We start from the raw sequence: 13,392 nt of genomic DNA, 5'->3' as shown, positions 1-13,392 counted from the left end.
AAGGTAACTGCCCTGTTGGATATAATGAACAGTATCGTTTCTTAGTACATTAAGTTTTAATTATTCTGAGCGTGATTTCCAAAGCAAAATCTAAAGAAACAGAACTTTGGTTGTCTTCTGACTCAGGCTAAGGCTAGAATCGGAGCGCAGCCTTAGATGAGATTTTAGGGAAAGATACAGAGATTAACGTCGTCGGAGAGTCTGCACGCGAGCCAGAAATGAGGGAGCATCAAAACACCCGCCCCGCTTTCTAAATGTCATAAAAGAGTAAAATTTTTAAGCCGCTGCTTTCCGAACAGTTTCCCTTTGCACTGTACACGGAGGCAGAAATGACATCTACTATGGGGTGAAATTAGTGGTAAGACAAATCAGCAACAACAACAACAAATAAAACAAAGGGGAAAGATGGGGAAGTGATCTGTGTGACTAGTTTTGTCCATTTTCTGTTAGAAAATATGACCTCTCAATTTGTCAAAGGTCCTAGTTTTCGCAGTTGATCTTAAGCTTGGTTCTCAGCAGTTTGGAGAGCCAAAGAACAAACACATTTTCTGGTTCACTGGAATCATTTTCACATGTTCACTGATTCAAACATTCTTTTGCTCACATAACAAACAGCTGCATCCCACATTAGCCTAGCCAGTGACAGTCGCCCATCTCGGCAATAACTGTTTGATTGCAAACTTGACCCCGTCTTCGTCTCGGTCTGAGCAAGACATTTTTAAACAGCCACTCCGTTCCAATCCTCCTTTGCAAAGAATTACATCTGATAACAAAGGACGTCTCTGCCACTCATTGTAAGCCTTCTTCTGGAGATCTGTTCTAAGAGGCTCTCTGTAAAAAGGTTTTTTATGATGAATTCAGAACTACTATCATGTTAAGAGCAGCGATTTATAAAGAAGAATTCATTGGTTAAGATCTGAAAAAATAGTTTCTCAGGCCCTACTGACCCAGTTTTCAACAAAAAAAAGAATCAAGTGATGCAAATTAAGTTTTGCGACATTGTTATGCAGTCTGAGAAATTTGTAAAACCGTGTTTTTGCAGTTATTTCTTAATAGAAGCCTTAATAAGTACTTCTTTCTTTACTTAAGGGCTTAAAGATTTTTTTCTCCCCTTCACCTTGCAGGTTTCTCTCTAACAGGTAATAATAAAATACCTATTGTGTCAAGATTTTTATTTAAATGCTTATTTTAATCGCACTTTATACAAATCAGACTTGTTAGAAAGAAGAGGGAAGACTAACCCGATTTGGTTAAGGGTCCTAATCCCAGGAAAACTTGAATGGCCCAGGCGTGCAACTGATTTAGGCTGCATATTGGTATGCCATCAATTTTCCTACTTAGTCAGAAAATTATGAAAGGGTCTAATTTGAATATGAAGAAAACAAAGAAGTCAACCAGAAGTGAAAGAATCAGTATTCACAATTGTACGATACTTCAATGAGGAAAATAAAAGTGAGAAGATAACCACAACTCAAGTACAATTCTCCTTTGAGTCCCAAGCCCGGTTGGTTCTTTTAAGCAAAATGGACTTCTTTCAACAGAGTATTTAGAGATTTGGAAACAACAGAGATAGGAATAGCATGAGGCTATCACTTGGCCAGAAGGTGAGAAAAACACGGTAAACACGTCATTAATAGAGCCGAACATTTGGTGTCGGAATATTCTGCTGAGACCTTTTCATTTCAGCGGGGCTGGGAGACGGATGAAAATCTGTCAGTGTTAACTCCACGTCACTCCAAAAAGTTAGGAAAGCCAGTTTGTGCTCTGCTTTCTGCCCCCAGAAAGGTCCCCAAATCCAAAAACCGTGAGATGACACTCTCCAGGAGAGGGGACCTCCTCACAGGAGGCCGGAAGTAATCCGTCCTGACAATGGGACGCCTGGCACTTTGCTGCCTTCCTGCACAAAGATCCACCTCAGAGCGCTCGCCATCAGGCAGTGACACTGGAGAACCCTTGCCTTGCAAGTTCTGGGCGGTGGTCACTCCCTGCAACGTGGCCTAGCCCTCCGTGGTGCTGCAGTCCTCCTCAGACGCTTCCAGAGTGTCTCAGCAGAAGTGAATTGCAAACGAGGCTAGGACTCCAGGAGTAGACAGTGTGTTTCATGGGTGTTTAAGCAGCGGCATTAAGTGCTATCGGAATCTCTGGAATGTGCAGCGCAGATTTATGTGTCTTAACAATTCTTTACTGGTTCGTAATAAGCCAGCGGACTCACACTTTATTTTAATACTAATTTTGTCCTAGAAGAAGGGAATACTGATGCATGACAAGAACAACACAGCTAAGCTGGCATCTACTTAATAAGTGTAGCAGTGAGTTGCCTCCAATACTGAAATATTTATCGAAACTGAGAAGGGAAAAAAAGGAAAAGGGTAAAAAAAAAAAACTTAAAAAATGACCCTCACCAGGGTGTTGCCACATCTTTAACAGTGGGCAATGCAGTGCCTTGAGGTGCCTCAAACTGTCTTTCATTTTCTAGACTTAATGGCTGATTGCAGAAATCAATGTTGCCATTAGTAACAGGGTATTTGTTATGGCATGATTTCCTCTGTTGTTAGGCTGCAGAATGATTACAGTATTAGCGAGATGCTTTCTTTATAAAGGGCTAGAGATATAACTTTCAATTTACTATCCATTAGTAAGGGGCTTTGGAAATATGGATGAAGGCAACAAGCTTACCTGCTGTTAGGTAGTGATTTTAATTTAGCTGTCTTAGGATAGTGGGATTTTTTTTTTCTTTTTTTTTCCCCCCTCAAACTGGGCCAGGAAGCTTCAGCATTTCACAGACATTTTGATGACAGATTTTCTGCTTTGCTATTTTAGACCCCAAAGCTGTATCGCCCATGTAACACAGTACAATTTAAGACATGAAGTCGCGCATCTGTGTTGCAAACCTCTGTGCTTTTCCAAACCATCAGAAGAGAATGATGTGGTTCTTCAGGTTATAGACACATAACAGGTGAACCGAGCTGTACTTTCGGAAGGGGACTGGAGACAGGTTAGGTCTAAGAAGAGATAATGCAAGGCCCAAATGAGACAATTATGGGCATACAGTTGGGGGCACAGATCGTGAAGGTCTGAACTTACACAATCACATCCATGGATGGAGCCAAATGGCAGCTCCTGGGTTCCTGAGGCAATGGCAGATGGGGGTCAGGGAATGAAATGGGGCCAGGCAATCTTAGGGGCAAGGTAGGCTATGCCCGCTGGCAAACATACCAACCGGCCACCTCTCCACCACACGGGAGAAGGACTGACTTACTTTCCTGGTGGCCAGGGCTCAAGGGAAGGTCACAGAGTTGAAATGACAGCCTTCTCTTAAGGCAGGGCCCACAGGCAAGGTCCACACAGCACCAGGACCACACCGCAGTGACCTCAGGGCTGACCCTGAAGGGGAGCAAGGGCCCCTCCCCACTGAGGCCGGCACAGAATCAGGCCCCGGGGTAGGGAGAACCCTGGCTCTGGCCACTGTTCCCCATCTCCCCCAACAACCTACCTGAGGAGGACGGCGAGGAGGGGTGCGGGCTGTCCTCCTGGGCGCTCCCGGTCTGCGAGAGCCCGCCTCCGACCCCGCTCTCCTCGGTGACGTTGGAGGAGCCGGGCGTGGTGGAGCGGCTCACCGACTGGGACTCCTGGTCGCTGCCCGAGCCGCGCCGCTCGTCGGGGCCCCCGTGCAGCCCATCCTCGTCACCCTTGCGGTCCCTCTTGTGCACGCGGGAGTGCACGACCACCTGGTGGTAGGTGCGGAACACTCGGCCGCAATCCGGGCACTCGGTGGGCTTCTCCTTCAGGCTCCCGGGACCCTGCAGGTTATACTCGAGAGCCTGGTTGAGCCCGTGTGACAAAAAATCCCGACTGCCTTCTAAAGGGTCGAGCTTATTTGGCAGGTCTCTCTGATTGCCCACTTTAGTGCTGTGAACCAAATCAGCAGGCATTTTCTGCTTGGAGCCATCTGCTCCCACTAACACGTACTCCCGCTTCTCCTTATCAAACAGAACTCCGGCGTTTGCCAAAGTGTCTTCGTGGTTGCGCTGTAGCTGGTGCTCTTTAGACAAGAAGCCGTGTTCCATGGCCATGCCCCTGGCCATGAGCTGCCAAGCCTGGTAGCTGTTCACGGGGTCCATCTCAGCAGCCTTGGCCGCCGCCTGCAACCGCTCGATGCAGCTGGATTTCAGCGGCGGCACCAGGTTGAGGCATCCTAGGAGGGAGTGCTTGTCGCCCTCAGGGACACCGTGGGCCATGCTGGAGATGGGGGTCAGCAGCTTCCCCACCACCTCCTTCTCTTTCAGGGGCAGCTCGCCTTTGCCGTAGAGCTGGCTGGGCTCGCTCAGGCTGGCTTTGTCTGCGGCCATGAAGCCGCTCTGCAGGCAGGAGAGATACCTGGAGTACAGGTTGGCATGGGCCTCTTGGGTCATGCCGCCCATGGGCACAGGCACCTCGGGGTCGCTGGGGGACTTGCTCTTCACGGACAGCTTGTTGAGGTGGACCTTCATGTGGTTCTTTAGGAACCAGGGCTCTTTGAAGCGCCGGCCGCAAATCTGGCAGCAGTGTTCGAAGGAGTCCTTGTGCTTCCGCATGTGGCCCTTCAGGAACCACGCCTGGCTGAACACCTGCCCACACACCTCGCAGCGGAACTCGTTGGCAGACTGCTCCCCGCCGCCGTTGGGGCCCTGGCCCTGGGCCGACTCGGCCGTGATGTGGGCCTTCTCCACGTGGCTTATGAGCTCCTCCTCCTGCGAGGCGGCGAAGTCACACAGCGTGCACTTGTAGGGCTTGTGCAAGATGCGGATGTGGCGGTCTAGCTCCTCCCGCTTCTTGAACTTGCCCTTGCAGAAGGTGCAGCGGAAGCCAGCGGCGGGGGCCACCGCATCCTCCTGCACGCTGGCCGGCTTGGGCGAGGGCACTGTGTTGGCCACGTCGGGCACGCTGTGGTTGGTGGGCAGGGCCAGGTTGCAGGCGGCCAGCGGGGCCTGCTGGGTGTGCGCCAGGGGCTTCAGGTCGGGACGGGGCTGAAGCAGACTGCTCTTCATCTGCTTGTCCCGCAAGATGGCCCTCTCCTCCAGCTCGTGCAGCAGGCGGTTTTCCTCGCGCACCCGCCCGCGCCCCTTCCCAAGATTGCCCAGCTTGTGGGTCCGCAGGTGGATCTTGAGGTTCCCTTTCTGCGCCGCCCGGTGGTCGCAGTACGGGCACTTGAAGGGCTTCTCGCCGGTGTGAGTGCGCATGTGCAGAGAGAGGATGCTGTTGAAGCGGAAGCGCTTGCCGCACAGTGGGCACGGGTACTTCCGGTTTTTGCGGGCGTCGTCCTCGATGTCGCTCATCTGGGACATGATGCCCAGGTTCTGACCGTTGAGGAACTGCTGCAGATCCACCCGCCCGTTGAGGCTGGTGTCCACGTCCCGGCCCAGCTGGTTGGCCAGGAGCGCCATCTGACTGCCCATGGGCTGGCCACTCATGGGCACGTGGGCCTTCTCGTCGAGAGGCGCGGGGGTCTTCTCCTCGGGGTTGGGCCGCGGATGTAGCTCGGGGAAAGCATGGCTGAGCTGGGAGGTGATCTGGTGCAACTTCTGACTCATGGCATACTGGCCGTTGAGGACGGGGCCGCTCAGATGGGGCTCTGCTTCCGGCGCCGCCGAGGACACTCCAAGGCACAGACTGGCTTCTTCCATCCCTGAAAATAAAGAAAGAGTTCAGATCTGTGCCAGGTACCGTGGCACAGTGAATCAACAGCATCAGCTGGTGGGGAATTTGCATTGCATGCCTTACCTACACATAATAATGCTAAGGAATTATAGTCAAAAACAATAATAAAAAAATGAATTATTAAATGCCAATTATGCAATATGGCATTGCTCCTCCAATTTGTTTTGGCGATAGATCGTCTTCCTTGTATTTTCTATTTACAGACTGCAATTATTCATTCACGTTTAAATTATTAATGTTTTACCACTTTCAACACCTAATAACAAATCAGGGGTCTACGTGTTAAACGTTTCCTCCTCTCCCCCCTTTAGCACCTGCACCTGTTGGTTCAGTTCAGAGTTTGTCAAGGAGCAGAATGGCTTTAACTAAAACACCAAACTGACTCACTTGGAACTTTTGTTTCTGGTTACTATATTCAATACGTTCGCCAGTCGGAGATGAAAGAGATTATTTTATGATTTGGCAAAAAAAATCCAACCCAATGGCACGATATTTACTGGTACATAATAAAACAAGATAATGTTTTGGGAAAAAATAAAGTAAAGGACAGGCTTTAGAACAATAAAAGGGATTTTGCTTTAGTCAACAAAAAGTGCAGTAATATCTCATTAAGCTGATTAGTATGCTGCTTAGAAACAGTACTAGGTGCTGTAACACATGATTATAATCATAAAAATCCTTCAGTGTTTGCAAGGAAGCATTAACGAGGTATATTAAATTTTAAGGAGACTGCGAGTAGCAGCTTTGCAAACCTTAGAGATTAAGATTTAACCCTTCTGTTACGAAACACTGTTATTTTGTTATTTGGTAACCGTGCCCATCAAAAGAAGTATAAATTATCTCATGATGGAATCTTAGTGGATTGTTGAGACTGCTCAAATTTGGGTAGGGGGTAAAGACTTACACCGCAGAGTGGGCTCACCCTGTTCTTCAACTGGCATGATATCTGCAGCAGAGACTTTGATTGGGCTTAAAGAGATCTTTTATAGAACTGGATAAAAACCAATTAAAATCCAGGGACGATGCCATAGGAAGTCTCAACCAAGTTTGAGTGTTTTTAATAACTTTCCCAATATACAGTAATGAGTACAAATTGTACCTGCAGTATGTGTTTTGCAGAAAATTAGAACTCAAAGCTGTTTGTTAAACACTAACACTCAAAGCAGGTCTGCATAATTGTCTTTAATAGTCCTCTCTGCCCCTCTCCAGCCTATGCAGAATTGCTAAAGCCAGATCGTTCTGGGATGGAGCAGAAGGAATAGTCCCCTCTATATCAGAGCATGTGGGGAGCTCAACTTTGAAAGGCAATGAATCCATGCCTGGGGTCCTTCTATTTCCAGATCTGTCTTCCACTTGAAGGAGTCCAAATTTGTTTCCTGCCACTGAAACAGTTATTGCACATCCATCCCCTTTGTATCCCAATGTTTAGATGTGTTGGCCAGCCAGGTGGTCCAGGAGTACGGCTTAACCCCAGCCAGGATTGATTCCTGGGCCAAGCAGTTCCCCAGGGGAACGTGTGGGGACAGAGCTCAACTGTGGAGGAAGCACATTCAGCCCTGGTGGGGTCGGCTGCCTACTGGGCTTCCAGCCAGGCAGACTGTGTGTGGATGGAGGTTCTCCAATAGGAGACCTGACTTCCTTGGCAAGAGGACAGAGGCTGTGAGTCTGTCTTGCAAGAGAGGAGAAGAAAAAGACATGATGTTTATTTCCAGGAGGGAGAGAAACTGCAACCATGGTGCAGGGTTAACTATCCATGAACAACTACACACACTCACACACAGACAAGCACGTGGTCACTTGGAGTAAAAGAATGCTTTCAGTTTGTCTCTGGTGGCAGTCTGTACTCAAAAAACAAAATAAAAAGCAGAAAGGAAGGAAGGAAGAAAGAAAAAAGCTCATTTTGGAGCCTGGTCAGAAAGGAGTAATTTCTCATGGAGATTCTTGCATTCATTCAGTAGACTTGCTGAGTTTCCACCATGTGCCAGGCCCTGTCCTTGGCACTGAAGATGCACTAGTGGATAAGACTGGCCAGCCCCAGCACTCATGGCACCTGCTGACCAGCAAGGAGGAGCAGGCCCAGTGTGAGAAGTTGCTGGAGCGGGCCTGGGACAGAGAAGGGCCCTGTCTAGAGCCATTTTACCACCTTCAAGCCCCATCCAGCTGCTCTGGCTCCTCTCCTGAGCAAACACGGATCATAACCCCAAAGCCACTTGGGAGTGCTCAAAATTCCACCCAACAGCTCTGGGGAAGTTTGGAAAGTCCAAAGCCAACACGGATGGCCCACTGCCAAAAGCTGCCCAGTTGGCCTGCTCAGAAGACATGAATCCAGGAAGACGGGCTATTTTCAGGTTACTGCTGCTGAGCTGACGCCAGTTAAGCAGGAGGGAGAGGAGGCTGAATGTGCAATACAGCAAGACCGCACATCAGGTTGGATGAGCAGCATCAAGCTGAGGACCACATACCCCACCTCCAGTCATGCTGTACACGTAACAGCTCAACTTGCCAAATAATGAACCTGAGGCGTTTTCAAGTTAGCTTTGAATATGGAATTCTTTTATTATGCTCAATTTCTTTTCCCCCCACAGTCAACAAAGCTTTTTTTAAACACCCTTTAAGCAACCAGTCTTAAGGAGCCATTGTTGACCACAGAATATTCCAGAATATGCTGAGGCACCAGCGGCTCCATCCCCTCATGCAGGTCTCAGCTACATATCCCCTTCTCACAAAGGCCCTCCATGTCCACCTCAACACAGAAAACTTAAGCCCCAAAGCCTCTCTCTACCCCATTATCTTACTTTCTTCTTCAGGGCACTTATCACAGGAGGGGGTGCAGTTTTCTTATTGACCCTCTTGCATATGTGCAGGCAGGATCATGTCTTCCTTGATCACAAATAAAGCCTCAGGGCCTAGAGCAGAGCTGTATTATTATAAGTTCAGATCGTTATAACTGAATGGATGATGATCGAACAGACCCTATAAACATAGCCCATAAACGAAGGCTAGCCTGTAGTAGAAACACTTTCACTCCAACTTCATGGAAATCAAATTCAGCTTTTGCACAAGTCCTTGAACATCTAACAATCTGAATCTGTCAGAGTCAGAAAGGTCCTGGGTTTCCACCCAGAATCTGGTGGTCTAGAAGTAGCCAAGGGAGAACCATGCCCCTCCACCAGCATTTCCACTGTAAGTACTCACAGTGGCCATCTGGGCTTGGATCACCTCTGACCCCAGCTGCTGGCACTAAGAGACAGAGAGCAATTAGGTCCTTCAGAACTTGATCAGCCATCCTGGGGTCCATGGGAGAACCCAGAATTTCAGCAGAGCTGGAGGAGATGCTCTGAGGATTACGGCCCTCAGCGCCTCTAATGAGCCCCAGCAAAGACTGTGCTGAGCCCCACAGTGTGGCAGGGTCATCATCTCAGAATGCTCTGTGAGACCTGACACCCTGTGATTCCACTAGCAGGTGCAGGCGCAGCCATGGGTCAGTCACAACCAATGCCAGCTGATAGACTCAGAGCAAGAAAGGGGAGTGTGAGTTCTTGGAAAGAGCAAGGGGTAATTGGTGTGCTGTTCCTGGGCCAAAGCAGCCGAGGCAGGACAAGCTGGCCCCAGGCCCAGCCTGAGACTCACAAAACCTGGGTCAGCCCCAATTTCTCCAGCCTTGACACTTCACCCATCCAGAATTCCTTTACCCCTTATCTCACTCATTCAGTAAATGCTTGCCCGGGGCCTTTATGTAACTGCCCTCAACGGCTTCTAGGTCAAAGGGGCCAGTGCAGGCAAAGCCATCAGTAAGGGGGAAGCAATGAAAAGGCCCCAGAGAGACTGAATTCAAAGTTGAGAGAAAGGAGAAACCATTGTAATCGAGGTATATAGGTGTGTGTGTGTGTGTGTGTGTGTGTGCACATGAGTGTGTGTGTACAGTAATATGACTGTGTTGGGGGAGGGGCAGCAAGCCCCTAAGTGAATTTCCTCTAGCAAGAAATACAAGAAATCCCTGGGAAATAAAGGGATCACTTATCCTACTGATAAAAGGTCGGATCTAACGCAGCCCTAAGAGCTCAGGGGCTGGGAGGTGGGGCTGCCTCCAGGGGCTCATGGTTCTGGGAGAAGGTGGCATTTCTCCTTTTCCCGTCCTCAAGGAGCAAGCACAGGAAAAACGCCTTCCCTTTGGGACCACAGTGCTTCCTCGTAGAACGTATGTCAGTGTCCCTGGCAGACACTCTCCTGTCCTGACAAAGGGGGCAGACACACACATCCACAGGCAACACTGCCCCACATGGTCCCTAATAACCCGGGAGCACTTTATCCCAAGTACCAACCCATCCGTCACTCGCCAGCGCTGGCTCTGGAGCACCCTGGCACACCTGTGCCAGGGCTCTGGACCCACACTAAGAAGCCAGGAGCCAGTGCAGGGTAGGCCATGACCCTGGGCTGAAGGCAACGGGGCAGCTGGGACCGTCTGAGGAACCTATACAATAACCCATCTAACCCTCTCACCTCGGTAGGAAAACCCTTAGCAAAACCAAAAAGCAGTAAACTGCTAAACATGGGGGAAAGCTCGCCCAGCCATCAGCTCGTGGCCCCAGCCCAAAGCGTAGCAGGAAGATCAGTAAACCCTGGCTGACTCATGGAAGGAACCAAACGGTACGGAATTTACTGAGCTGTGGACAGGCAGCCAGACGAGGCTGGGAAGGGGACACGGTGAACTGTCGACTTGTGTGTCAGCCCTCCAGCATGGAGACACTGCACATCCCACCCTAGTCCCGATCTATCCTGAGCCCAGGGTCATGGTGGGGCGTGGGGGCACTCAACCCTACTGTCCATATTAAGGAAGACCCAGGCCCGGGCCTGAGTCCTGCCCACCATGGCATTCCTCACCTGGAAATGCCAGACCCACCTCTGAACACAGGCAGGGGCCCCAGCTGAAAGCTTCTGAAGGCTAGAGGGTTTCTACTTGAGCTCTGCAATTTCATGATGAGGGTATTCTCAGCATATGAAACCCACCACTGGATGCACAGATTATCAAAATGCATTCTGTCTCCTCACCCCCTTCATTGCAGGTACCGTGAGCCATTCAGCTGCCTTTGATGGTGCTAATAGTTATTTTGATTTTGCATTTCTGCCTTCAAGACTATTTCCTGTGATATCAATGACAAAAGTTTTCACTTAACTCTTCCAATAGAAAACCTAATTGTATCTTTCACTCAGAATGAAATTTGAAACTATCAGGACACCAGAAATGCCAGCTGCTAGGAGTCTAAATAAATTTTACACAAAAACACACTTTCATTTTGCTAGCACAGGAAAAAAAAAAAAAGTAATCTTATGAATAGCCCAAAAAATATAGATCTTGCCAGTAAGTTGCATGAAGGAGTTTTATCCTTATACCATGAAAAAGAATAGCTGGGAAATAAAATGACTTTCAAAATAACCATTTCAACTGGATTTTTAAAAATCAAATATTGTTGTCTAGCCAAGCACAGCTAAATATTCCCTTTTTTATCAATGAGGTGAAGGCACTGCCCCCAGAAACCTTGCAGGAGATCAACACCCCCAGTGGCTGGGCAAGGAGTGGGGGACGTGGGTTCACAACAAGGGTTGCAAACACCACTGTGGGTTTTGCCCCCAAATCATGTCACAGTAGGCAGTTCTGGCGGTAGGTGGACCTGTTTCCTGGGGGGGTGCAAATGACCCTTGGCCCTTCCCCACAGGCACCTTGTTTTCTTAACACTTGAGATAAGCAGTAATTAAGACAACTTCACCTAGAATACAATGGCTTCTTATTAAATACCATTTTTCCAATTGTTGTAGCTCAAATGGTTTAACCAAGGTTGTTATAAGCATAATACACTCCTGTTCTGAAATACAGAACACCAGACTACTGAACCTTTTCAGGGTCATTAAACAGCTGTAAACATTATTACAAAAATAAACCAGAGATTTCATGCTTACATTTTGGCCTAGAGCTTGCGATGCTGAGCAAGTACATTTTTTCATCTCTTACAATCAACACTGGTGACATTTGGGCATCCAAACAAATTACATCACAAACATTACTGAGGTGGGCAGGGTACTGAGTGGTTTATTTGCCAGACGATTAATAGATAAACAGGAGGGCAGCACGGGTGACCTGTTCTGTTTTGACTGATGTGTAGGCAACGCTATGAGACAGGGCCAGAAACAGTTAAATCCTTGCTGAATTTATTAATGAAAATATGATATTCAACTAGGGCTGCAGAGTATGGCAACTGTGTAGCCAGGAGAGTCGAGTTGGAGAGCATGGTCAAAATCCCCAACCTCCCCTTCCGAGTGGAATGCTGGCCAAAGTCTCAGGGCGGTCTCTGTCTGTAAAGGGGAGCAGGACTCAGTTGAACCGAGTGGTCCCACAGAAGCCCAGGCAGCTTCAGTATTGGCGGAGCAAGAGTTGGAGGACTTAGAAGAAGAAGAAAAAAGTAACCTCTCTTTGAAGACTTTGGATGATTTCAAAATTCTCAAAGGCCAAGAGGTCTCTCCAGCTTTTGGACAGGTTGAAACTAGCCCAGAACTGAAGACAGAGAATGAACACCTCAGATGGGAAAGGAAAACACCCACCCAGAGCTCTCCTGGTCCTCTTCTCCGGTCGAGCAGACTTCCGTCAGTAGTTCCTGGCTCACTATCTGCCCACCCCACACAAAGCCAGGCAAACAGGGGATGGAATTAACCTCGTGTGGGGTAGTCGTTAAGACTGTGGACTTGTCAGGCAGCGAGAGCTCACAAAGGAAATAGCAATAATTGTCATCATCACCATCGTCACGGCAGCCACCACTCATCATCACCGTTTACATCAGCCACAGAATCCGAACCCTTATCATCTTCTCATGCTCATCATCGTCCTCCCCTCCATGGCAGCATCGGGCATCAGCACCAGCACTGTGTTAGTTACTCCAGAACCTTTATCTCATTTAGCTTCACAGAACCTAGGATGGTAGGCACCATGCTAGTCCAATACAAAAAATGAGGAAACTGAGGCTCAGAATATGTAAGCCTCAGAATGTCACACAGCTGGGAAGCCTGACTCCCGAGCCCAAGCAGGACATGCTGGAGGGAAGGCTGCTCCCTTGATGTCCACACCATGTTCAGTCTTGCTAGGCTGGATGCTGACAGATGCCAGCACCTTCCTTTGTGAAACATGTGGAAACAAAGGAAGCCTCAGCTCACGGGAAATCTCAAAGGAAGCCAAGGAACCAGAGCCGTCACAGCCACGTGTGCCCAGAGTGGAAACAGGCAGTATATTCCAAAGAAAGCACCACTGGGGGCTGGCATGGTGGGGTGGGTGCAAGAGGGCACTTTGGGGCTAGAAATGCCACGTCTGTCAATCACTGGTTGGGGGAGGGTCACACAACCACTTATTTATATTATCTTGTTTTCTTAAGATCCCTAAGAGTAGATACATTAGTCCACCTGTTCCACCTGTTGGGTGGGTTATTCTCCCAACTAGACTGGAGTAAGGAGAGAGAAGGCACTGGAAAGGCCACTAACATGCATCTAGTTGTCAGTTCTTCCACTGACATCTGTTTGACCTTGGGCACCTGCCTGAGCCTCAGTTTCTTTGTCTGTAAAATGGACTGGTATTAACTGTCCTACACGCGTCACAGGATTTTGAGAAGGCAAATGGATTTGCAGGAGAGAGAAAGTAGCATTTAAATGACAGAG

At 48.7% G+C, this 13,392-nt stretch overlaps 1 protein-coding gene across 5 annotated transcripts in view; it reads right to left on the bottom strand.

Annotated features, from left to right (window-relative positions):
* ZNF536 (zinc finger protein 536) overlaps positions 1–13,392 on the bottom strand; it is a 452,519-nt gene that overhangs the window by 246,698 nt on the left and 192,429 nt on the right. For 4 of the 5 annotated variants that reach the window (XM_018062250.1, XM_018062249.1, XM_018062251.1 and 1 more), the window contains one exon: positions 3,494–5,665. In XM_018062250.1, coding sequence (XP_017917739.1) covers positions 3,494–5,663 — 2,170 coding nt within the window. In that variant the 5' untranslated portion in view covers positions 5,664–5,665. Of the gene's footprint in view, positions 1–3,493; positions 5,668–13,392 lie in introns of those variants that run through there. The other variant, XM_018062253.1, reaches the window with a different exon arrangement.

Source organism: Capra hircus, chromosome 18 (assembly GCF_001704415.2).
Source record: "Capra hircus breed San Clemente chromosome 18, ASM170441v1, whole genome shotgun sequence".
In the NCBI taxonomy this organism is placed as follows: domain Eukaryota; kingdom Metazoa; phylum Chordata; class Mammalia; order Artiodactyla; family Bovidae; genus Capra; species Capra hircus.
Note: the sequence above shows the minus strand (reverse complement) of the source record. Positions and strands in the feature narration are given on the sequence as shown.